Source organism: Topomyia yanbarensis, chromosome 2 (genome assembly GCF_030247195.1).
Source record: "Topomyia yanbarensis strain Yona2022 chromosome 2, ASM3024719v1, whole genome shotgun sequence".
NCBI lineage: Eukaryota > Metazoa > Arthropoda > Insecta > Diptera > Culicidae > Topomyia > Topomyia yanbarensis.
In genome coordinates this window covers 357297054-357324738 of record NC_080671.1, presented here as the reverse complement: position 1 = coordinate 357324738, position 27685 = coordinate 357297054, and the positions used below count along the sequence as shown (strand labels likewise).

The window sequence follows — 27685 nt, the reverse complement described above, 5'->3', positions numbered from 1 at the left end:
CCATTTTACCGCCGCACGAATTGGAAAAAAATGTTTTAGTGGAACATTTTTAAATACTTTTTGTTGGGAAAAGCCTACTCAAGTGTGCGAATGGGGAGTGGGTCTAAAAATGCCGGAATTTTGTCTGCACGGTTTGTTGACGGTCCCTTTCCGGGTGCGTTATCAAGAAATTTTTGCATTCATAGACAAAATGTCATTCAGCAAAACAATTACAAAAAAAATTAATTTGAAAATTAACATATCATGGACTAGTATTTTCAGACGCTTCACATATTAAACAAGGAATTTTCTAAATAGTATTACTCCTAAGATCACGTTATTTTGTTTTCGGAAGGTACTCTAGGTGAATGATTTGTTTCAAATTCATACTACTCGTTTCACCCTTCTTGTTCTTAGTTCCGAAATTATTTTCCAATATATTAATTATATGATCTGTGTGGAAAGGATTTAATCGTTTTATTTAATGTCAGTAATAACATACATGCTATTTGTTTATATTTTTCCAAAACACCGAACATATTATAGTTGACGCCACCGTACAGTTCAATGCCTCTATAATGTCAAGTGGAGCGCATGAAGTGTCATCGGTGAATTTTCGCAATGTAATGCCAACAAAAATACAACTTATTTTTCGTTTTGCTAAGCATTAGTTGTGAATTTGTTGATCCAGTGTTGCGAGAGCATTTTATTAATACATGTAAGCTTGTGCTGAAAGGCGTAATGATGGTATGTGACGGATACATACGTATAACACGAATATGACATTGTAAACTGAAACGTTTTCAGTAAGAATCTTGGTGTTGGACAAATGAGCAATTGTCAAAATATTTATCACAAAATCAAAATCGTAACTAAATTTCAACAAACTCTGCAGCATCAGCAATCAGTTCGGAACACTAATGAACATGTTATAGCTGGCTACATAAATGACTATTTGGTGACAAAAGATGTTAATAGATAACCTTGATGTTATCTATGTTCAACCAGTGCAACAAAAATAACTTTATTGTTTTCTCGTTGCAACATAGTTCGGACTTAGACGATTAAAACTAGTTGCGATTTGCTACTTGGGATTAATCTATGATATCTTCAAAATTGTAATATAAACCACAAAATGTTACCGATTGAGACGACCGATTGAAAGCTAGATGTTGGGATCATCGCTTGAAAAATCAATTAAAGCAGTTTTTTACCGCATACAGCATTTTTTATCGAATTGGGTCATTAAGCTATATATAGTTTTCCGTTCCATTCGATAAATTTTAGGTCCAATATACATAATATAACATTATTTCAAAAAAAATTCGTTGTGATACTTAAAAACGATTTTTTTGTTTTTTAAAATAAATCTTATGTAAACTTGGCAACCATACATAGGAAAACTGCGGTTGTTTATATCTGGCCTATCAGGACAACACCCAAAATGAAGAAAACTATATGCAATGGATGGTGTTTATGTCAAATAAAAATAACACTCCGCGAAAACCGAGAAAACATGCATTGATTTTTTCTGACAGGGCATTATTTGTCGTGAAATTCGATATGTCAAATTCTTCCTATAGTGTCAAATCCAGACTGTCAACATATTTCTTTATTTTAAATTTTAATATTATTTTCACGTTTCCTGAGTTGGAAAAAAACATTGTTGCAATCACGAAAATCAGCTTTATCGATGTAAGTAATAAAAAACGACTTTTTTTCTCATTTAATGACCCAATTCCCAACGAAGCTTTTAATTCCGAATATTTTTTTTGCAATCATTTGAAAATGCAAAATTATGTAGGTATCTACTTTAAAAAAGCAACTCACGGTTGATTCATTTTCGTTCCCACCATAGAATCTGCAACATCACACCGGTCTATTAGTGGTTTGGGATAAAATTAGCACCTATATAATATTAATCAGACAGACGCCGTTTGATTTGATTAACGCAATTTACAATATGTTAGCAGCGTAGTTGGTAGTGTAGGGTTTCAGTAGAAGGCACAGGCTGGCGCTGGAAAATGCCCACCTCCCCTAGAGACGAATGATATTCTTAGAGCCGGTGTGTTTGCAATTACCTCAAAAATACACTTGAAGAAATCTAAGATTCGCTTCTTTAAACAAATTATAAAATCAAAGGTTTTGAAAATACCTACAAAACAGGTCCTCAAGAGTATTTTTCATGGTTCTCAAAGTTTTATCGACACTTTCTTATAACGGTGTTCAAGCTCTTCTTAAAACTAATATGAGTTTTTATAGATGTGTTAATCTCCAAGGTTTTTGTTAGTTATGGCGTATTCGTTTTTTCTCGGTACTACACCGGTGTGGCGCAAAAAAAGAGATAGACTGATTACACCCAAGTTTGAATGAGTGTAGCACCGACTACACCGGTGTAGTGCACAGTCAAAACCGAAAATGCCATTAGAGAACTTGTTTATAATTGAATAGAAACTATTTGAGAAGTAAATCTGTCAATAAAAGGGTATATTTTTATCGAAAATTGGGCAAACAAGAATTTGTCTATATCGATCAAACTTTTTTGTACAAAAATTAAATCATGTTTCTTTTGCAAGTTAAATTCATATAGAGCAAAGAAAATATATGCACACAAGCTCTCTATCTAGAGAATGCGAATTGTCTGACTTTTCCTTGGACACTTTCCACCAAACTTGTGCAAAACTTTGCACAGCTTTCTTGGTAACTTTTCTCGTCTCAAAACGCCAGTTTTCCTTGAACTGCATCTCACTGACAACTATCTTTTGCATCTTTTTGAGGTTCCACTCAGGATGGCCAGACCTACCGATTTATCGGTAGTCCTACCGATTTTGGTCTTCCCTACCGATTCAAAGACGACCAAGGGAAAACTACCGGTATTTTTTTTATCCCTACCGAAAACTATCGATTTTTAAAGATTTTGGATACATCCTACTCAACATTGATTTTTGAGTTGAATTTGGTCTGAGATCTGTGTTCTCCATATTTTATAATTCTATGTCAACACTACGTTTTTGAGACAACAACCTGGCCTACCGATAACTACCGATAAACTTTTAGTGACCTTACCGATATTAAGGAATTCTATCTGGTCACCCTGGTTCCACTTGATGATTGTCCAAAATGTTTCAATTGGGCGGAGCTCTGACGTGTTGGTAGGGTTCATGTTCTTGGGTTCCACCTGGACGTTCGCGGCATACCACTCCATGGCCTTCTTCCGCAAAGGCAAGATGCCAAATCCGTCCAAAACGGAACGAAACAATTAGGCGATCCATTAGACGTTTGTTTGACAATTCAGCGGTGGGTTCTATCAGCAAGTCTACTCCTGCGAACAGAAAAACTCGTCCGACAAACATCTTTCGTTAGTCCGATTCGTTTGATGTTGGATCGAATCAACGATATTGCCGGACGTCCTACCCCTCGGAGTAACGTCAGAAGAGGTAAACAGGAAATAATCAGCTGATCAGAAACGTCTCATGGATTGCCTAATTGTGTTGGTTAAGGAAAGGCCAAAGAGAATAGGGAAAGAGACGAATAGTGTGAAGCCAAAAATACCTTATTGAGCAGACCAATCGTGCAATGTAAATAAACATTACTCACGCCTGAGTTGGAGGAGATAAGTATTGTACATCTATCAAAAAAGAAATTTGATTTTCCCAGAATTTAGTTCAATCGTGATTGTGTAAGGTCCATTCTAGAGTATATGTATGAGTAAAAACAAGTTTTAGAATTATTTCATCTCTTTGTTTCGAAATGCACATCGTTTGATAAACAAATCCAACGATCGACGTAACGTTTGTTTTCAAAATATAATAGGAGTCATTTAAAGTGCTGCCCGCGGAAGCGGTTGCCAACATTCTAGTATTGAAATCATCATAAAGAGAGTGTTGCCGTTTTGACTGATTTTCACTCTTCGTCTCTTTCCCTATTCTCTTTGGGAAAGGCAATAGACGTTTTCCCCGTCACGGTTACGATGTCAATGTCGCTCTTCATGTCACAGGAACAGATGGCCTCCCAAGCAACCAAAAGTTCGGATAATACTTAAAAAAACACACACTTTAAAGTTCACATGAAGTTCTTAGCGAACTTTCAAGCTGCTTAAGCCTTAATGGAACATAAAACATACATAAAATGTATAGCAAAATTACTTAAAACTAGAAGCTTATGCAACTCCCTTATACGAACTTTTGGGTGTTTGGGCTACCATACGAAATATTTCTTTGCAAACTTTGATAGCTAAATGTGTTTGTAAATCTCTGTCATCTTTCCTCTTCCAGTCTATGTATAACATTCCTTTCCAGGAAGCTATTTAAAGTATGCCTTAACGTAGATTTCCTCATCCTGTATCACGCAACCAAATTTTGTTAGCATCTTCAAGTACAGCTTCTGCGGTCGTTCTTTGGCCCACTTGTTTTGCTTATCGTCACGATTTGGAGTCACCATCTTTTTATAAGTCGACAGTCCGGCTCTGTTTTTCAGCTCGATGCACGATTGTAGTGTCGTCTACGTCAGCTTGCGAGATGTCGCATAATCCACTCTTACTTCGATGCAAGAGAGTGAATGTTGTGATGTTTCTTTGAAAAATGGGTGAAGCCAACATAAGCTGGTTTCTTGGCTCGGTTAGTTGCCAAAAATGACAACGAATGCGCTTTAAGCAGCATTCACATTGATATGAGCCAATGTTGCTAACTCGTCCTGAAACTTGTCGAATGTGAACAAACTTTATTTTAATGTGTTTAACTGGTTCTCAGGCAGTAAAAGCGTTCGATTTTTATGGGAAAAAGGCGATGCCAAAAAAGCAGTTTTTCATGCTTTTTTTTAGGGGAAACTTTGCCACTGCGACCACTATTCAGGTTATCTTTTGTGACTGCCCCTGTTTACTCTACATGTTACAAATGGTCCGAATCCAATGTAGTTGGAAGCGAGTTGTTTGTTTGTCCACATGTGTCGTCCCAACAGTCAGCAGGACAATGTCCCATAAATAAACCTTTATACGTAAATTTTTTCGTTTTAGATCCATTAGTTTTTTGGCTGTCGTTGTATCTGGATGTATGAATTTCTTAGCATGTCGAGCGCCTTCTACGTTACGACAGTTACCTCTACCTGGAAACCCATTGATATCGCTTCTTTAATTCTTGGTCCGTAGACTCCCGTGCCAGTCAGCTCCCCCATTTCAGAACCATCCGTATAGAATAATATTGTACCTTGAGTTAGTATGGGACCCCCTACATCCCATAATTGACAATCCACTATGTGGGTCTTATATGAGATATCGAAGTTCGGTTTAGCCTCCATTTTATCTTGAACTGTAGTCAAAACAGAGTTTAGTTCCTTTATCATACTCAGGTGACCATTAAAACCCCCATCAAATAGTGGTTTACGTTTTAGCACTCTCAGAGAGCCTCGCCTCCCTCATAACATGTTTGTGCAATGAAAGTAGATGAAGCATGGCTTCCATGACTGTAGTGGGTGTTTCGTGCCCCAGGATTTGTTTGGAATTGGTTTTCGCATAAGTTTTATCGTCGATCAAAACATATCTGTCGAGTTTCATCGGCACTCGGCCGTCCAGCTGTCGGTCTAAGACCGTTTTTGCCTTTATTATTATTATTGTTTATTGGGGCTTTAACCTATCAAGAAAAAATATGCCATCACTCCGAAAATCGATTTTTCAACCGGGTGTTATATACCATTCGATTCAGTTCGTCGAGATCGCAAAATGTCTGTGTGTGTATGTATGTGTGTGTCAAATAAAGTAACTCAATTTTCTCAGAGATGGCTGAACCAATTTACACAAATTTAGTTTCAAATGAACGGTATAACGCTCCCATAACACACTATTGAATTTTTGTTTAATCGAACTTTCGGTTCCGGAGCTACGGGTTGAAGAGTGTGATCACACAGCAATTTCCCATATAAACTGGTAACCTTATGATGTCCGAATGATATAATACATATTTAAGTACGTTCAACATTACTAGGATTAGCGGGTCTGGATAACTAATGACCAACCAAAGTAGTTTTGACCACATTGGCCATATATAACGAATCTTGATGTCCCCGGGGATGCTAATGTCACACCTATTTCCCAGCAAACTCTTGCCCGATTTTTGTAAACTTGATTTTAAATGAAAGATATAACACTCCCATTGATTGCTATTGAATTTCATTCAGTTCTGACATTTGGTTCCGGAGTTACAGGTTGGTTATTGTGGTCACATAGGAATTTCTGATATAAACCTCATAAGTTAAAAATCAATTCAAATGAACAACAAATTACTTCGATTCGCAGGCCTAGATTACTGATGGCGAATCAAAGATTATTGGAATACATTGTCCATTATCGATAATTCCCGATGTCCTGGGTTCTGGGCATATTCCAAAACTAAAGCCGGTAATGACTGAACCAATTTTCACTAACCTAGTCTCAAATGAAAGGTATAATGTCCAGCTCACCTACCCCTCCCTAGTCTTCCTTTCAACTCTCTCCCACTCTCTCAACCCCCTCTCTCAGACCCTCACGCTTGCATTCCCTTTATGCACCCGGTATACCAAAATAAGTTAGGTGGTTCCCGAAGCATCCTCCCCTTCCTATTAATTATACCCCTTCCCTTCCGCCCACTACGCATTTCAAAATATGTTAACATGAGGACAACATTGTACTCACGCTGATCAAGCTATTTAAATATGTTGGTTTTGTTTGTTTGAAGTGTGTTAGCGTTGACATGTTGCTAATCAGGTTCGTGATAGTCGTGCACTTATATATGCTTATCAAGTGTAATAAGAATGTGATAGACATTTTTACAATGTTATATTGAACGTATCCAAGTATTAAATCGACTCCCGGTCACCATCTACGCCTTCTCTCCCCTGTCCTTGATACATCTGCTTCTACACCGATTTTGGAAATAATCCCCCCTCTGAATATCTTGACCAAGCATAAGTCTCCGATAAAAAATCAAATTTGTATTCCGTATTCCTGGTTTCAAGATAGTTGTAATTTTACCTATTTGTTAAAACTATTGTCCCCCATCTTGTAGATAGAATTATATCCCTAGTTTTAAAACACCGGTGAAATTTTTCATAAATATTTGTTCCCCCTTTTGTGTACCAAACTATATTGTTAGTTTTAAGATAACTGTAAATATTTCCTAAAAAACTAATTCCTTGTTTTAAAATTTTTCATAAAAAAAATCTTTTGCCCCCTCTCTTGTATATAGAATCTTATTTCTAGTCTTAAGATAGCTGTAAAATTTTTCTCTTTTATAAAAAAAAATCAACATTGTAACCTCCTAGTTTTAAAATATCCAAAATGTAAAAACAAAAGAATTTGGCACCGCCAAGCTAACGCATTTGTGCCTATCAAATAAACGAAATGAATAAAAAAAAAGTATTAAATCATAGGTTGGATATATGAGAAAGGCATAATTGCACCACTAGGTGGATTAAAACAGGTTTTTGTTGTTTGGGGCTACTGTTAGGTTATTTACCTTCTCGGTGACATCAGTAGTCTTCTCGGAGACGAATTCGACGCTTAGTTCAGCGAACAGTTTTTTCGCCGTGATGGCAATCATCTTTGACGAATAAACCAAAGATCAATTTTCCTAAGTGACTTGCTTGTGTGAAACCTATAAGCGCTTTAACTAAGATTGAGCCTGAGACACCAACCCTTCAAAAGTTGCAGTACGATATTGGATTTTAATCAACTGGTCAAGGACTTTTCGCGGCTCCAACGGTTCCCAAAATTTGCAATTATTTTGTGCCACAAAAAACTGAAAAAGTTTAGTGTTTTCATACAACCACGAACCAGTATATCATGTAACACATGTCCTCTCTACAAATATGAGTAAATGACTATGATAGAAATGGCTTTATAACTCTTCTCGTCCATGACGTCACAAAATTGAAAGTGTTCGAGTATTGGAAGGCCGCTTAGAGCAGTAGCGTAAAAAATCAACAAGCTTTAAACGCATTAGGATTGAAAGAAAAAAACCCAAGGAGACTCAGTTTATTTCATGGTCAATCAACTTACTTATGAAGTGACCTATGTAGTGACCCTCATAGTAGTCAGAGCATCGAAAAGTAATAGATACTAATCTGGCAGATTTAGGGTATTTTTAGAGAAGTGATTCATGATCAGAACCTGGATTATTTTCTTTTACGACTAGTTTAACCTTCTTCTTATAAAATTGAAAGTTTTTCAGCTTGAAAAGGTTAGACTAGTTATCAATACTTAACTGTTATTTAAAGTAATTTCGTACAAACTCTTTATGATGGAGTGTATAGTTTGAAAGTAAACGAAATCGATGACCCTATCTATTCGGCAACCTTTCAGTTGCAAAACAAACATTGCATCGGCCACTGCACAAGTACATCTGTATGATAACTTAGCAACAAGCTCCCAATCGTAGAGGTTATCCCCAAGGGGTAGAAAAGGTCGCGAGATAGTGTAAGATGCGTGTATTTCACCCGAAGCCATAGGATTGACATTTACTTTGATTGCGTATGTTTTTCATACTTTTATTGCAGCGTTTAATATTAGTCATTGATACGAACGAATGAACTGATAATGGGCACTCGGAGTCACTTTACGAATAGTAGAGAAGTATCAATCCTTTCAGATTAGAGAAATTATGTTTTTCTATGCATAATCAATATAAGTACAACAATAAAAGTTTTTATTTTTAACTTGAATGTTAAATGAAATTTCGTCCATGAAAGACGAACGAATAGTTCCCTATGTATTAACGTTTCACTATTTATCATTTCACCCAGCAAACCAAAAAAAAAAAATGAACAAACTTATGGCGCTTTTGCTTAACTTCGAAACTGAGTCAGGTTCTAACCCTAAGCGCTGTCAGTTCATACATTTTGAAAGCATATGGGGTTAGAACCTGACTCAGTTTCGCTTCAAGCAAAACCGACATTAGCGACGTCTCATAATCCTACAACATCTTGTACGTCCGGCAAAAGATAGTGTAACTCAGATTCCTTGTGTCTAAAAACACGTACTCCAATCAGTACTAGCAGAATGCCCCCCAAGCTATTCGTTCCGCCTGATTACACAGTACAAATGGCTAGTTTGTTGAAATGCGGCAATCGTTCTTCCATTCGTTCGTCCAATCCGTAGGGAATGATTGCCGCAGTACTCGTACTCCATTGCGTCCACTGCGAAGGCCAATTTACTTTCATTTTCTGCGAACAGGCCACAGATCGAAGAGGCTCGTGTCGCGGAAAAGGATGCCGTTTTCGCGAAACAAAAACAACAACAATAACATCAACAATGTTGCCTTCCCTAAAAACCGGCTCACCTTTGAAGGTTGTCTCAGTTTCTGCAATCAGTGTCAACGTCTTAATAAAAATTTGCCATTACAGTCAACTACTAACTATGTGTATCGTACTATTCGGTTAAGGTCCTCATATATACGTCGCCCGACCGTCGTAGTTTGGTTTTGATGGAAAAGGTTGCACAAATAGGGTCAACGGTTTTGCGAAGCAAATCCAATGATCAGGTAGTTCGAGGGGGAACAAAACAGTCAGGGAACACGGTACAACTTGGGTCTAAAAATAGCCCAAGCTTGTTTCCTCGTCCGAGCGGAATGCGAATTACATGGACGCAATCCTTTCTCTTACAGAGAGGCCCGGAAGGCGCCGAAAGCCAAGTGCAAAAACAAACCAGTTCTTTTGCGAGTAGAATGCGAACAAAAAATACTAGCTGCTATTTGGGATATGAGTGCCGTCGTGACGGGTTACCTTATGAACTGGTTTTTTTCGGAGCTAAATGTCATAAGTGTGAAGATAACACAGTTTTTCACAAGGATGGACCTAATTTTGTATACATGAAACATTAATTACACCGTCTGTCCAACTAATCCTGAAGCAATCATGAGGAGCGTGTTGATGAATGATAGATAAATAATTATTACAGTAGATGCATATTAGCTAGTTGAACTACTAATTTGAGAACATTTATATTAAAACACTATCTAAAATAGTATTTGATTGACTCAATTTTGGGGTATCGTTTATTCAGGTAAATTTAGGTGAGCCGTGTTGAAGGTAGCTGTCATTGAACCACCACAAAAATCAAAAATCTAAAGAAACCACTTGAATTTTAGTACAGATCTACCAAATTTTTAATAAAAGTACCTCAAAAAACTAGAAAAGACCATGTTGAATCGACTTGAATATTTAAAGATGGAATAACCTGTTATTTAATTTATTTTTCTGTGTCGGTTGGAATTCACTGTTTATTGTTTATGAGAAACTTTCCACTAATGAAACATTGTTATGGTAGAATCAAATATAACTGAAACCACTGTTTTATAATGAATCTCCTATAACTATAAAAGTTCGGATTCGATCAAAACTACCAGATTATTTGATTCACTTAATATATCTCAAAAACAGATCTCTTAACATCGGCGAAACATATACCAGCCGAAGAGCTTACGATGGAAAAATCTGAGCTATGATAGTCGGCGAATACAGGTTTTTTTCGTAAAAACTGCTGTAGGTAGCACCATAAGCTGGTTATTGACCGCATTGAAGTGTGCCACATTTCTTGGAGAAGCTAACAAGTTATGTTCCCTACACCATGGCGATGCATGCCGCTGGCAACGGAAAATTACAGCTGTGTAATTGCCACAATGTACATAATGCCTGTAGGAAATAGATGAAAAGATCGCCGTTTACCGGGCATGCGGTCAACAGTTGCATTGCTTCGGGTGTGAATGAGTAATCCAGTCAATTGTTGCTAGACCACAGCCGGCTAAGAAATAATAACAGGTAAACTGAGTGTTTAGCAGTTTAGAATATATAGGGTTAAGTGCCTATTTTCACCATACTAAGCAGGGTGCCTCACTGATTCATTAATTCCTCGGCCTACAATCAATGGAATGCGTAAAAATGGACATCAACAACTTTGCTTCGTTGTTAAGAACCAATATAATAACACAAATACGCTGAAAACAGTGTAATTCTCGTGTTTGAGCGCAACGAAAACTCGAATCGAGTGTCCCTATTGTTGCGCTACCATTTGACTCAATGCGTGGAACAAAGATGGCAGACACTACTCTAACCAACGGCTTCAAATGGGTAAGGTGATAATAGAAACATAGCGAAAATGGGCTCATCACCCTACCAGAATTTAATTTCAACTGGGAAAATTGCAGTGCACTACTTCGAGCATATGTGAACTGGCTGGTTTCAAAGAAAATGATTTGGGAATATATTTCTTCACTGTGCTTTTTTTTATTATTTTGATTGTAGAGATTTTAACCTTAGCGTCATTCGCCACTTTTCGGGTTAGAGAAACCTCAAACAACTTACTAAAAATCTCTCTTTAATCACAGGTTTATGGGTTTTAAAGATTTTCAGTTGTAAAACCTTGAGGGACAAAGTTGAGGTCCATAGCCAAGATTTTGTTTCAAGAGGGGTTTAGAAATTCTATGCTTAGATGAATTATATCTGAAGATAGTCGCAGAAAACAGAACGAAACTTTGTAACTAAACTAAAAACCCAAAAAATATGTTTCAAAATACACTCCAGATACATCGTAGAAAAATTCTATTCATTTCATTACAACGAGAGTTAAAACAATGCATTTTTAACCATTCAAAGAATTGAAAGGCTAACCGAATATGATAATCCCTGATTTCGCTAGAAATTGCAAAGAGTTCTGGACTACATGTCTACAAGGTGTAGAAAGCAAAAAATCGCAAAGGGCAGAACAATATCGTAGCAAAAACCTATCTCAAAAAACTCCACTCGCAGTTGCTCATCAAATCTTGTTGCACCATTATGGATGACGACGACCGACTTCCTCGACCTCCCGGAAAAGGAATGTTTCAGCGTAAAGGTCAAGTTTACTGTCCAAAAGTAGGTTCGAAAGAAGAGATTGTCAAAATTTGTCCTAAAACTTCTGATCGGGCAAGCAATTTGAGGAAGTGGTGAAATGCGAATTTGGCGCTACATCAATTTCATAATATTTAAAATTTTAAAATTAAACTACACTAATAACTTGTGTGTACTTTTACATAACGTGTTCGGCAATATTGTCAGATTAATGAGAAATTGACAGAACCACAAGTAACAACTACTAATTTAACTATTCCTTATAACTATCATTTCTATATGCGAATGATTACAAACCACAACCATGATATTCTACTTTCACAGGTCTTTTCTCATTAAAACAAATCTTTTGAACTTACTAATTTTGTTTTTATTCCTCGGCTTTTCGGTCTTTCAAATCAGAACGGGTATTGCATACTGCCCGACGTTTCGATCACTGGATTTGGCCTTTTTCAAGGGAAACTGTAATTTTATTTAAAATTTTGATTAAGTGTTTATGTATAACAATTAGTGTGAGACGCTTACTATGTTATCATTCTACGTCGTTTATCGACGTTGAGAAGGTCCATAAGTTTTGCTTCATATGCAACGGTTCTAAACAATTGGTGAACAGTCTTAGTGGGTAGTAGTAGTTGGAGGCCAAAACCAGTGGCCGAAACGTCGGGCAGTATACAAGTATACATACCCGTTCTGATTTGAAAGACCGAAGAGCCGAGAAATAAAAAACAAAATTAATAAACATCCGGTCGTTTTTTGAACTTACGTATTATAAAATAGCGGTGGTCAACTATTTTCGTCCGCGTTTCTTTTCACGTATTTTATAACATTAACATTGCTATCTTTGAAAATGAACTGGCCTGACTGTGCAACTTTAAAAAAGTGTTTATTTCACCGGTTTCACAAGGTTTCTCCGAGAAAAATCAACAAGTTCTCGAAATAAATATGTTGCGGTGACCATAACATCTGAGGGTGTACCCCATTAGGCGTAAATACGTTAGGCATACGGACGTTTGGCATAAGTACGTTATGCATAATGGACGTTAGGCATAGAGACGTTTGGCATAATGGACGTTAGGCATTATATACGTTAGGCATAATGGACTTTTGGCATAATGGACGATTGGCATAATGGACGTTAGGCATAAATTATCATGTTGAAGTATCCTTTACGAAAACAACTTTTTGGTGGTGACAGCATCGGGTTGTAAGAGCGCAAATGTTTGAATTTTTTTGACGTTGTAGAATTACTCTGGAAGCTGATAGAACTCGATCAACATTTTATTCTATTGTAAATACCTCAAAAAAGCATAACTCAAATAAAAAATGTAGAATGCACATCGAATGAACGAATAAGAAAATTGCACATCTCTAAAATAGGCTAATACTCTTGTTTAAAATCGGTCTATTTTGTATTAACGCATGAATAACGCACATCAACCCCTTCATGCCCATTATTTTTGTAATCAACATCTTTAAACTGCTAAAACTTTTGATTTAGGCAGAATTTACTCAAAAAACAAGTAAGACCAACTGACTGAAGTTATTTCTATTAGTCTGATATAACTCTGCTGGAGCAGTACGACCAGAGATATTTACAGTTAGCGTTGATAAATAAAACTTTGATATATCTTCATTATTTTCCATTATTGTTGAAAACTGATAAAACGCATGAATTTGGACCGGCTTCGACTATCTTTTCCTAGCATATATAATATTGAAAATTTTGTAGAATTGTGTTGAGCACCGGAAGGTAAATATTGAGCAGCTTCCAGCACTGCGAAAGCACTGCATCTTTCAAAGCGGATTTTTCGTGTTTTTTGAACTCTATGAACACTACAAAAAGTTGGGCATGTAAGGGTTAACTTAGATTAGTTTTTATTGAATGCAAGATGAAATTGTCCAAGAAGAAACTATATAACCTTGAAGAACAGCTCATGAAAGAAAGAATGATGCATTTTATTATTCATTCAATGAATATACGAATATTGCTGGTTCTATATTGATTGTCTCCCATATTCTTATGCACAATGATTGTATTCTCGAGGCCATCACAAATAGAGCTACGGGAACTTTTTGATATGAGAGAATCCTGTACTGTGACGAGTTACCGAAACGAAAAAGGTATCATCACAAACGTAGAATCCGTAGCCTAATGTTGATCCTGTACATGACACTACCAGTTTCCATAGGATCCAAAACTTAATGTCTGCTCATTATTTTGTTTTTTTTTTTTTAATATTTGGATGCAACTGTATTAGTAATAAATCGCAGAGGCTTGAAATGTGCTTGTACCAAAACTGTTCACTTAAATAAAGGGATATTTTCTTCATCTCCTCTACAGAAAAATTAGAAAAAACTACACTTGCAAGTGTTAAATATCTCGCATGGTATTTTTCATTTTGGAGTCTCTCGCTAAAGTTATGCGAAGGTATGGTATAGCAAAGCGTCCTTTTTTTCTAATCTGAAAAAAACAAGCGAAATCTCTATGAAAATGAAAACCTTGCGATTATATTTATATTTTTGTGAATTATGCCTATCGTCCATTATGCCTATCGTATTTATGCCAAACGTATTTATGCCTAACGTACTTATGCCTAACGTATTTATGCCTAAGGTCGCGCACCCACATCTGATATTAAAAAGTTTTCTTAAGTGTTATTTTTTCCACAAAGTAAATATAAGAAAAATAGCTTTTCAAGGTTTTAATCAATCTTACAAAACCTGTTTCATATAAAAATATGGGTGCGCATTGTTTAAAGAACAAATGAAACAATTCTTTTTATTTTAGCCGTGGTGATCTATCGAAATGAGTGAGTCATATTAGCAAGAAGTGGTGCTCCGGTCAAACACGGTGGTTTTAGACTTCCTTTGTCACGGTAAGACCGATAATTCATGATGTAAAATACACTGGAAGCTCCATTTTCGAATTTGCGTAAAAGAAGTGTTCGTTATTTGGAATTAAGTTCGTGAAAAAAATCTTTTTGCATTCTTCTTACAACTCGTTTCATCTAAGCAGCTCACAAAATTTAATGATTGTAACATAACATAGATCTTTTTGGAATGGACTTACCGAGCATATGATGAAAATGGAAGCTTGGCGCCCATTTGAAGTCCAAGAGGGCGACATCCGATCGTCAATAATCCCAACAATATGAGTATTTTTGGAACGGGCTTGACAAATAGATGATAATATTAAACATTTGGAACTTCGTTGACATCCAAGATGGCGCCTTCTAGTTGAGCGAAATTGTCTATAATCCGAACCAAAAGGGTATTTTTGAAATGAGTTTGATGAGCAGATGACGGATATCAATTAGTGATGTCATTTTAAAGGCCAAGATGGCGACATCCGAATGAGCAAAACTTTCTATACATCTACTGTATAACTATCGCGTTCCGAATATAGCCGTATTGCCATCCTGAATATTGAAATGGCTTCCGACATCGATTTCTGTCATTATGTAAAATACCCATATTGTAAATCTAAATCGGAAGTTGCCATCTTGGATTTTGAAATGGCTTCCGACGACAAATTCTGTCATTTACTCGTCACCCCATTCCGAAAACACCGATACTTCTGAAGTTTTAGAACGGAAAACCGAATAATCTCAGCTTGCTAACATAAAGATACAACCAGTCGCAACATTTTAGTCGCATTCCTAAATTACCAATTGATGTTTCTTTGCTGTTTCATCATATTTTTTGTTGACTTTCATGGGTGTCAATTTGAGAATGGCTAAAATGCTTCTACTCATTGCAACATTAAATTCCTCATAGTCCAAGAACAAATGATGATTGTCAATCTGTGAAAGTGAAACGACAAAATCACGACGATTTACCAATTACTACTGCAAACGTTATTTCCTATCAGCAAAGTTCATAATATACGGGTATAAAATCATTTTTACCCTGATTGTCTTTGCAAGTATTTTCACTAAAGTTTTCTTTTATTCATTTTTGTTGTTTGTTGAACGCTTGTTTTTTGGACTAGTGACGATTTCAACAGGGTTTTAGTACTAAATATGTCTCTCGGATAAAAAAAAGAAATTTGGTATCAATGAACATGGGATTGTATTAATATGCCCAGACCAGAATACATATGACCCTGTTCTCACATTAAAGTGAGACGAACCGGTGCCGGGAGACATGTTGTTGGTTGACCCTTAGTAATCTCTGGCTAGTTGAATGTCGAAAGGCAAAAAGAAAAGTGTGATTAAATATTAGTCGTAATAAAACATGGAAAAGTTTAAATAAAATCGAGTCAAAATTTCTCAAATTGGCCACCAACATTAAAACTTCGATGGAAGCTCCAATTTTTTTTGTAGTATTTGGCATTGCAAAAGTAAATTTGATAAGGTTAGGTTTCGCAAAAAAAAGTAGACATAATATTGATAGTTGAAGTTTTTGGCTCTTTTATTAAAAAAAAAAATTACTACAGGCGACTTACTTGACCGATTTAAACAAACTAAACAGGTTGAATTTGTCGTAGAGCACCGATTGTTAGTAATTTTTCCCCAACCGAAAAGTTACCATTTTGTATATTTTTTAACAATTGTTCATCACAAAAGGAATTACAAAGGTGTGCTGATTCTCTTTTTTGGTCGAAAAAAACACTAGTAGTAATTTTTCAGAAATAAATGGGTTGAAATCTTCAAATGTCAACATTATGGTAAAAAAATCACATCCGCATTTGATTTTGCAACAGCAAAAACTACAAAATAATGGGATTTTCCTACGAAATTGTAATTTGACCTAATTTTAGTGGCCCGTTTGAGAAATTTTGGCTCTATCTCATTTCGCACATGGGGAGACTGAGGTGGTGATAAAGAATTTTGTGACATAGAAAAAAGGAGGAGATCATATAGAGAAATTTTTGTGGAGAAAAAGGACCCTTTTTGGAAAGAATCCAAAAGAACTATTGTCTTTTCACAACAGCAGGTTCTATTAGCCCAGAGATGCTCTTCAAAATCTGGCTCACAAAAGTCTCTCGCGTTTTATAACAGAAACTAATCAATCTCATTTTCATAAAAAAATATGAGCAAAACAATGAATAAAGAAATACAAAATTCGAGGATTAAATAGATATTTGCCCATAAGCCTCATATTACCCGGCAGCATTACCAATAAATTCGAATCAATACGCTGTAAATATTTTTCCATCAACAGGTCAACATTCCACAAATCAAAAAGCTATCAGCGCCTGTTCCAGGGGCTATAACATTCAACCGAACCGTGCCGAATCGACAGAGATTGCATAAGCGTAAATATTTTGACCCGCTTTTTGAATAATAGGAACACAGGATTGTTTTGAATTTGGTTCGTTTCTGATAAGACCGAAACCATCAAATGTGGTTCACTTAGAAACGAAACGGTAGATTATTATGGGCGTTAAAGGTGATTTATTAGGATGAGGTGATATATCAAAAAAAAAGTTATATTTTGCGGTCAATCTACTAGTTGACGAGAAAAGTTGCTGACTATAAATGTATGAGCCATAAAATAGTTGGGTGACTTGATGCCAGGTCGATTACTCAATGTTTGCATTAAATATTGCGACCAATTGCGAATTCTTAACCCATAAAGGCGCAAATTATTTGTTTCTAATTTTGTGAAAATTAATTTTGAGACATCGATGAAGTGCCTAATACAGGAAGAAATACGCCTCGTGATCCGATTATTGGGAATCATGAGAAAAAAAGCTAGATAAAATTTTTAAAACATCTGTGTTTTTGGGGGCGTGTCCTGGTTGCACTTAACCGTTCGTGGTTTATGCCGAGACGGACGATCAACGATAGAGCTGATGTTTGTGCTCCAACAATCCCTTCGCAAATGATTATTGATGACTTTTACAAAGAATTCATTATAAATCAAATTGATGAGATTCCACCAATTTTCAATAGGCAGTACTTCTCAAGAGCATTGTAATGGTCGTCGCAAGCTGTAATACGGCCGTTGGACTCCAGGATAGAAATAATTCCTCAACCAATTACCAGTTAGCTGTTCGAGGACGCATTCGCAAAAATTAACAATTTTATGACCCGGCAAGCAATTTGCTGATATGGTGAACTGACGAATTACACAAGATATTATCGACGGATAAGTTTACAAGCGTTTTCGAAAATAGATCTAAATTATCCAAAAGCACATCAAAGTTTCAATTTGATTCTGGACATATTTAGCGACATGTAAGCAAATGTGGTAGAGCGTTGGTGTGGTATTAAAGTAATAATGGCTCATTTGTACCGAATTAATTGAATTTAAAAAAACTAACTTCAGGTAAGGTAGAATTGAGGTAGAATTTCGGATGAATTTTAATAATGTTACAAACAAATTGGAGTATAATAAAATACAGTAGATGGTTTTTCGACCAAATGGGAGTTATTATTGGCCAATTCTGATAGATTTTGGGCAAATGCAGATCTTGTGTATTACGATCCTACTAACCGCTTGGAACTAAGACGATTTTAACACTCTTTCGATGGCAGAATATTTTTGCACTTGGTACACAAATTATACCAAGTGTAAAATTATTCTACCATCGGAAGACTGTTGAAATAGTCTTAATTACTAGCGGTCAGCAGGATGGGAATTATTTATCCAATCTATTTTCTATGTTCTGTTTTGCCAATGAATATACACTTTTTCAAACACAACGAGTACTTGATAATAATTGCTAGGCCTGAAACACTTCGCTAAAAGTTTAACAACTTCTTTTAACAAAGCCGGATTGACTAGCAGTCTTCGATAAAGTTGTAGACAATTGAAATATCTTTCATATTTTCACTTACAGTGATAATACGATGCATACAGTGCCACCCAGTGGCGAAAATGCAAGCTAGTGGGTTTTTTTTCCCATGTAAATTGTCGAAAAATCCCAAGCAAACTTCAGGCATGTTGTTCCGGTAGCTAGACTTGTCCGATTTGCTTCAAATTTGGTGCAAGTAATCCTGGTGGGATCAGGACTGATAGGAGTCATTTTTTTCTTGTCACTCTAGTACATATCTGAAGACAGTACAGAGCAGCAGAGAGTATCAGTAATTTTGACGCAGAAAGTTTTATTTGCGTTTATACGCACTAGAATTGTAGCTGATTGCGTTAACTGTGGAAAGTATTTTTTGCAACAGCGACAGGCAATTCTATCCAACGGTTATCATCAATATCACATGTCACAAATGTTCCAAGATGCATGAACTGGTCAATAACCTTCTCATACTGTATACAGTTAACGATCCGCGTTAGATTCATGTGAATTGAGCTATAAAAATTCCAGTTTACTACGGTTATTCTTCGTTATACCTTTAGTGATAGTGAAGAGATTTTCTTCTGGCTTCACTACATAGCCGTTGTGGATATAAGTGACTGCAAAAGTAGACCACCCACAGAAGAAGAAGAGCGCTTGCTGAAAAATTAAATGTAAATCAATGAAACTGATGATATTCAGTTTCACCATATACGCAATACTATACTGATAGTATTCAGCTACAGCTATCGAGCTATTTGTTTCCCGTAACAACCAGACTTGTTATTTGCTCATACAATGTGCAAAAAGAGCGAAATAAACCGATGAAAAATAGAGAAAAAAATCACTGCGATGTGCAGATCACCCGCACAAAAAGAAACTTAAAAACTAAAAAGAGAAAGATCTGTGCACAAAGAGATGCACAATTTCGCACAAAGAGTCACCTTGAAAAGTCACTTGTTTGTGCCTCCCCTTACTGGTAAATAAGGAGGAAGGCGAATAAAACTATAATTCAGATATTGTTTAATCGGAAGAACGTTTCTAATTCTTTTTGTTGTTGTCTTCCTTGCCTCCGTGTGCGTGGGACCAAGAAGTACACTAAAGAGCCTCTTTATTTCTAGTATTTGTCTTTGATGTGTGCAGCCATGGCGTAGAATGCATACATGGGAGCAATACACGTCGGAGTGCAGAGAAGAGCGGCGGTTCGCATGCAGAGTGCAAAAAGCGTTTTTATTCTTCTCTTTATTTGCTCTCAAGTGCATTCCATCCCTGGTAACAACATGAGCTTTTTTCTTGAGAGTGACAATATTAGAATATCAAAATCCCCGTGTACTATGAAGATAACGCAACGAAGTGTGACTACAACTGTTTCCGCGTACATATGATAACTCTATTCGGCTATCTATGCTTCAATATGGAGAAGTGCTTTTCATTAGCGATAATAAATAGAGGAACTTCTTTGCATTAAACGGTGTTCGGGCTACGAGAGTGCGACTGGAGCATCCTATACCTTTCTTCGCGATACAGCGATTTAGCTCTACCAGCCCCTACGCTGTGTACTTATGACTACCAGGCTCCCATGTGTCAGTGATGCAAACACTCTATACACTTCAGAAAACCCTGCGCAAGATCACCCAAGGCAAAAAAAAAACATACAACAACGAAAACAAATACAGCGGTTACGACTACATCCAGTACGATTGAGGCAACAAACAGCATCGCCAACGATAAGACAAAAAAACGAGGAAGATCGTTTGACGACCGTAATTCGCAAACCGAAAAGAACAAGTCAAAGAAATCAGTAATCTTCTAAACAGTAGCTTTAGCGACAATAGGAACGAAAGCTATAGCCAAGGAAGCGGAACGATGAATGACCCTCTGGCCTTTTTGGGTAAATTATCTGCGAAGAATTCGACTGACACACGACTGACTTGTGTTTTGTAAACACAAATAGTTTCATGAATTCGACTGACACACAATAAATTTATATTTATTCATGGTACGATACCAATTTCGGCTAAAACGGAACGGAATGTTTGTGTTTCTTCTGGAAATGGAGCAAACGTTTTTTCGAATCACTCGCGGCTCAGTTGTACCAAAAATGTCGCACTTTATGTCACAATTACAGACAGCATGCCATACGAGATATTTCTTTGCTAGCTTTGACTGTTTTCGCGCTTTCAGTTGTCGTATAAATGTCTTGCCCAGGAAGCTGTTTGGAGTTGTATTGAACCCCGAAGACCCAAAAATTACACATTGGTAGTAAAACATTTTCTGTATCACCACTTAAGGGTCATTCACTTCACTTTTTGTAGTCGCTTTCGTCCATACTATCCGTACTGCTGCCTTCTTGGAGATTATTAAAAGCTTTGATTTGTGTCTTCGGTTTACGGATTATGGTCGTAAAACAAACTAAACCTATTTGCTTGCTATCCTTTCGTTTGTGAGACTAGTAGATTTTTTTTCTAAAGCTACTGATGGTTTGACAAATGGACAACAATTGGTTCCGAAATTCCGGATTTTTTTTCGTTGTGGATATTTTATTACGTAGGGGGTCGCAGGGTTTTTCGTAGAGTGCCGATTGTTTACAGTATTGACACGTTGAAGACTGATCATCACAAGTACACAGTGTGGTCTGTGATTAGCCACCACGTACTTTATTTATTATCTTCGTTTGTTTGAAAAGTTTTAACTTCAGTGAACCGTGAGTTCGGAAATCTAAAAAAAATGGATCTTCAATCCAGTTTCTCCAATTGAAACAGCGGCACGTTAACAATATGATAACTATACCGAAAAAATGTTCCCAAAAACGTGAATAAAGTGTAATGAAATTTTGTTCTAAAACATAAACATGCGACACATGTTCACACATGTGTCGCATGTTTATGGTAAATTTCCTTTCAGTAACGCCCGTATAACACTACTATTAGTGGAGATATTTGTTTTTGATTAATGAACTTCAGTAACGGTTTCGGTCATGTTATTGGCAAACGGATTTTTTGTATGTAAATTTATTCACAGCTTTATGGACATTATTCATAATACCAAAAATTGACTCGTGATATAATTCATAGGATCGCGAAAAACTATTCAGAGTACGAACAAGTCCGACGTGATCTAATTCATGATTTATTTCATCTCGATCATGATCTGGTTTTCGTAGTTGTGAATTAGTTAACAAAATCGAAAAAAAATCTGGATATTTTTTGTGAACTATTTCACGAAACTCGAAATTTTGTTCGGGAATCATTTTAATCCTCGTTAGCTAATTCACTAATTCCTAATAAATTAGTTAATATTCAATATCGTGAAATACTTAACAAAATCGTAAAAGATTATTAATGTATTTGTGAACTAACTGATGATTCCTAGACTTCTTGTTCGTGAAATAGTTCACAAAACCATACAAGTGCATTCATACATTTGTGAGTTGGTTCATGATTCCTAGCATAATAGTCACGGCTGAACACGTAGTTCAGTTCAGAATTTTCTTAAATATTATTCACGAATTCGTGAACTGCTTAATAAATCCTAGTATAATGATCACGACTTACCATTAGTGCTCGTGACATACTTCACAAAATCATGAAATATTATTGATGGGTTCGTGAACTGGTTCAGGATGCCTAATACATGAGTCATCTATCTTGCGTGCGTGCTTTGTGATATTTGGAAAATATTCCGAATCATTTTCATTTTCATGCAACTCTACAAATGATCATAAAACTTTCAAGTGAACTATTTCACAAAATTTGGAATATTATTCGAGAAATCATTTTTATTTCATGTAGTCCAGTTACTAGCGAGCAATAATAAGTACGAGCATCATATATAAGGAAACTATTAGGGTCTCCAATATCGTTATTCATTTGATAAGATTCAGCGTGATGGCTGGACAGAAAACGAAAACTGCGCTGAGCACCAAAACACATTATAGAACCACAAATCGTGTTTTTTGATATAGTTCACAGAACAAAATACTGCGAATCAGTCTCACGCCACGCTGCCAGAAAATTTGAAAGAAAATTCATTAATAAAATATCACGGTAACGTGATGAGAAATTACGAAAATCGCGACTAAGCTCCGGGAATATTGAACATCGTTTAACTGGCATCTCTTTTAGTTGATATAATTTATACAAACCAGAGTATCCCAAAATCATGAACGAAAATCACAACAGACAATATGCACAGTAACCTAACCAAACATTCGAATGTAGCACCATGTATATTCTAGGCGAGAGCTTATGTTTTGGAAACACAAATAGTTTCATGAATACGAGGTTTATTATTCATAATATCAGGAACTTGGTCACGTTTTTCGTAAATCATCCAGTTCGCGAAAACGTGATCTATTTCTTATGAATTTTTGAACGGTTTTTTTCGTGAAGACCATAATGGGACTAACCGGTATAAAAAGGGGCAGGAAAAAGAAGAAATATTTGTTCCGCATTTTCTTAGAAGCATACAAGAAGCTGCTGAGCGGCTGTTCGTAGCTCGGATTTCAACATAAAAAAAATTTTAGGCACCGATTTTGTCCACTCGTGATTTTATCAATTTTCTGACTCATTGTTGTCCATTCTTTGGTTTTGATTCCTCTATAAATGACGACAGACTTAAAAGATGCAAACGTAACATCATGGCAAAAATTAAAAAAATGAACATATAATGAAATGCAAATACAACTAGTCAACTCACATGAAAACAATTTATATACGCGTTCAAAGTTGTACAACGGTTAAAAATGAATTCAAATTACATCACAGTGATACGTTTGGTGCCTCTAGCTGAATAAACTCATTTTTCTCATATTATAGACAAAAAATATGCAAAATTAAAAAATCCAGTGTATGGATTTTTTACAAAATGTTAAGAATAAGTATTTCAACAAAGAAACAGGTCGAAAAATGAACGAGTAGAATACTGCCGTTCTACGCATAATTGTCCCATGTATATAGGGAAACCCTTAGAACATGGGACAAATATGCTTATAACAGCAGAATAGCAGAGATTAAAATCCGAGAAAAAAAATTCCGCTCAACTGGCTGCAATTCGAAGCTTAGCAAATTTTCTTAGCGACTCCGGCGCTAACGCATTACCCTACGCTACAGTTCTGGATACAGAACCGTCCGTCCCTGTGCATGTGTAGTGCGGGTAGTGAAACCAAAAGTGACCAAATCAAATGCCTGCCCCCCAATGATAATCTTTTTGCAGGCAATCCCCGTCATCCTTGAATCGCTTGAAAGAATTGATTACATATTCCTAAAATTGCTCAACCGTAAATTTTCTGGCTAATATTTTAGTTTGGTGACACTGACGATTCTTTCCTGTTGGATTCATAATTATTGTTTTGATTGGGGTAGTGCATCTGGAGCAACCTCGTAATAATTTACACCACCGTTTTCCTTAACCACGTATTATAACTTTAGCTCGTTTAGCAAGTGGTGAACGAATCACCAATGAGTTCTCCAGTTAAAATAAAAGTATATGTCAGTATAACGTTCGATACATTTGCAGAGGCGGAATGAGGTATTGGGCAGGCAAGTACCGCTAATATTCGTGAGTTTTGCTAAGCACACTTGCATTATATGAACTATTTGGTATTCGTTTTACTAAGGTAATTTTCATTTAAACTAAAAGGACAAGTTAGTCTATAGTTTGGAGCAAATCTACCTGAACTTATCACTGCACACCCTTTCTAACCAATTGGTGTCTTCATTCGAAACCAAGAGTTGTGAAATCTGGTATCAACTGGCGAGATGGACCACTCCAGGTCTAAAGCCAAAGACAGCGATAACAAAAAAAATCTGGTATCAACTGATTCTGACGTAAGGTGCCTACGTTGGCGTTGCGGATGCCAAAGTTTCGTGTTAATCGTAATTTGGCGATAGTTATGATTTCGTGCAATTTTGCACTGCATTTAGTGATTCAATTGATTTTTACGATATATAATAAAAATAAGTAGAAGCGACAACGGCACCTATTTTGTCAGCTAACTTGGTCTTCATTAGAAGCAACCCTCAACTCTGTGCGATGCGATTAGGTCATATTAGAAGGGTTAGCTATTCGCACATTCTTTGAAATTGTCTCCCAGTTTGTACATTTAGATTATCGCAAAGCATTATATACACAAACTTATTACATGACATTCATATTACAAGTAGCTTTGCACAATCCCACAATATTTTCGAAGCACATTTTATAATTTACATTATTTATGTCCATATGTACAACCAGTGTGCTCGCGAATCACAACTAATTTTATTTATCCCTAAATACAGAACATATACCTTCCAAACAATGATGGCCAAACAAGAACATAAGCATGGAAAAATTTTGAAAAAAAATATAAGATTTGGAAACTATCGAAAAGCAGTTGCACATCAGGTGTCATATTTCATTCATTCATTCATTCCCTACGCTCTAAAGCCGGCTGTTATCTACGGTGCGTCGGATAAGCTACTCATATTGGTACCAATTAATAAATAAGACATTTTTTTCAGCAAAAAAATAATCCTTATTTGTCATCATTCAATCCAAACTACAAAACAAGATCATCAAACTAATGGTGTGGTCAACTTTACGGAATAATAAGAATAAGGTGCATTTTTCTAGCTTTCAATCAGTATTTTACATTGCAATAAATGAATAAATGGGGAGAACTAAAAAAAATGCTCGCGACAATCGCATGTCTATAAACACAAATACATCCTCGAAACATAATTCAATTACGAGCCAACAAACCTACTCCCGTCAAAATACAAAACTCGAACACTCCAAAACATGTACAGAAAACATCCTAATTTGCCGGCGTGTCGATTATAGACATAGACATGGTCCGCTACTAGGAACAACAAGGAGTTACAAAGGTGAGCGTGTGTAGAACGTCTAACATTCCTCATAGCCAGAACAAAACGCAGAATAGAGACAGAGAGTGAGTGTGTGTGATTTCACTACTTATTACAGGACAAAAATAGTAAGAGAGACAGTGAAAAATGCTACTGCAGTGTGTCGGTGGGTACAAAGATTAGCACGAACGACTCCGACCATCCCGAAATCGGGAACGATCGTGGGTCGTGGTTTTAAACATGATGTATTGTTTGTTATCTAACCTCACAACCATCCAAATCGTTGGATCCGGTTTGGCTTTTAATAATATTGTAGGTCTTGACAAACGGTGCCTTCAGCAGCTGCGCTCAGCGGATTTACACGCAATAGAAGGATTCACACGCGAAGGAATAGAAATTGAATCACACGAGAAATAGAAGAATTGTTAGATTTCATTACGAAGGGTTGTTAGCTGGTGTGGACGCGTTCATTTCAACAGCTTTCGAAATTTGCTTTCCGTGGAAACTTAACAGCTAGCACTTACCTCCCACGATTCACGCGTGTACTCGGTTATCTCTCCGTCGCTGGCGGAGCGTCCCTCCTAGAAGGAAACGAAAATGTTAGCTAGAATCTTAAAAGTTTTACCAGTGTAACGTACCTTGTTTGAACTACCACCCTTCGTGGACCACTCGGTGTCGATTTGAATCAGCTCGTAGCCACGTTCTTTGATGGCCTTCTCGTCCAGCTCACCGTACAGGTGATGGACCCAGGCGGTCAAGAATCGATACAGTTCATCGACCCTATTGAGGAGATATAATTCAATAAGTAAAGGGCTTAAAACATAGAATCCTGGGTGACTTACTTGTTCTTGGGAATGCTGAACCAGTACTCGGGCCGCAGTTTGTTCTTGCCGTAGGACATGACCGTCGTCGGCAGTGGGGTATTTTTGCCAATTTTGAGGCCCATTCTCAGTCGCAAATACATCGGTGGATCGGGACAGGCACGGGCCGGTCGCGGAATAAGTTCTGTTGGGGGTAGGGATGAAACAGTTTGTGGTGCATTAGAAGATGGTATTGGTCCAAAAAATGGGATATCGGTTCCAGAGGATAAATTGTTTGCACACTGAACGGAGTACGACGGTACAGGCGGAACACATAAAGCCCGGTGATACATGCGGACAAGTAGATTCAGTGATATGTACATACATACTTACACTGGCCATTGCTTGTGTTGGTTACAAATGGGATTTGGCTGTGGCTCTATTTTGGAACCATTTTGATAAAAGTAATAGTAACATGTTATATCACACGAAGGGTTATTTTTGTTTTGTTGAGACTGGGACCACTGCGCCCATTGAACTACTAATATATTGCAGTAATGATCAGGTTTAGTAATAGCTTTCGACGGTTTCAGGGAAGCTTAATTAATTCTAAGGAGGGATCCAGAAAGTACACAATATTGAAGTATTTTTCGTTGAGACGGGTTTTAGTTCAATGTTTCACATAAATACTGACTAAATTCCAAAAAAATTAATAGTACCCAATTGGAATATAACTGGTAAAAGAAATGAAGAAATTCAAGAAATGAAAAAGGTAAATTGTTGAAACATCGCGCAATATACCTCAATCGTTCTATCTTTACCGACCCCAAAAAATTGAATTTGTGTTAATAAACTCTATCATAATTGCGAAACGTAAAATTGGACAAGAGGTCGCAATAGTCTATCTTTCGCCTTTAAGGATCATAGTTTTGTTTAGTTCAGTAGAATTATTTCTCGAATTCGCACAGATTAAGTACGAGATTTTTAATTAAAACTATACAACGGAGTCGGAAAGACATCGTTATATCGTTATAAAATTCTGTATGTACTATTTTAGTGATCCAGAAAAGGGCTGTTGGTTCGATAGACAGCAGAAGTTATTCCGTAACAGCAAATTTGTCCGTCTCTCCCAGCAACAACAAACGAACGATGGTTTATACTTCGATACATTTTACACATTTTTGCCAAATAAACAGATGGATACAAATTGTTTACATGCTTTAATTGTAAAACAAAGTCGGCAGGGAATCGTAATGCAACTCTAGATTCGTTGCCTTGAAACGGATCAATATGGTTCGATAGACAGCAGAAATTATTTGGAACTAGTATACTGCCGTTATAAGCTTAATTATCCCATGTTCTATGGGATTCCTTATATACATGGGACAGTTATGCGTAGAACGGCAGTATACCGGAAATAGCCTGATATTGACTGGTATAACGGAAATGATCAAAGCAAAGTAAATAAA

The 27685-nt window shown here is 36.6% G+C and overlaps 1 protein-coding gene across 14 annotated transcripts in view; it reads right to left on the bottom strand.

The window, feature by feature from the left end:
• Positions 1-27685, bottom strand: part of LOC131684306 (TLD domain-containing protein 2) — a 688368-nt gene that overhangs the window by 99486 nt on the left and 561197 nt on the right. For 13 of the 14 annotated variants that reach the window (XM_058967047.1, XM_058967051.1, XM_058967048.1 and 10 more), the window contains 4 exons: positions 26259-26421; positions 26055-26196; positions 25941-25997; positions 25681-25758 (listed from right to left, as the gene is read on the bottom strand). In XM_058967047.1, the coding sequence (XP_058823030.1) occupies positions 25681-25758; positions 25941-25997; positions 26055-26196; positions 26259-26421 (440 nt within the window). The remainder of the gene's footprint in view (positions 1-25680; positions 25759-25940; positions 25998-26054; positions 26197-26258; positions 26422-27685) is intronic. The other variant, XM_058967045.1, reaches the window with a different exon arrangement.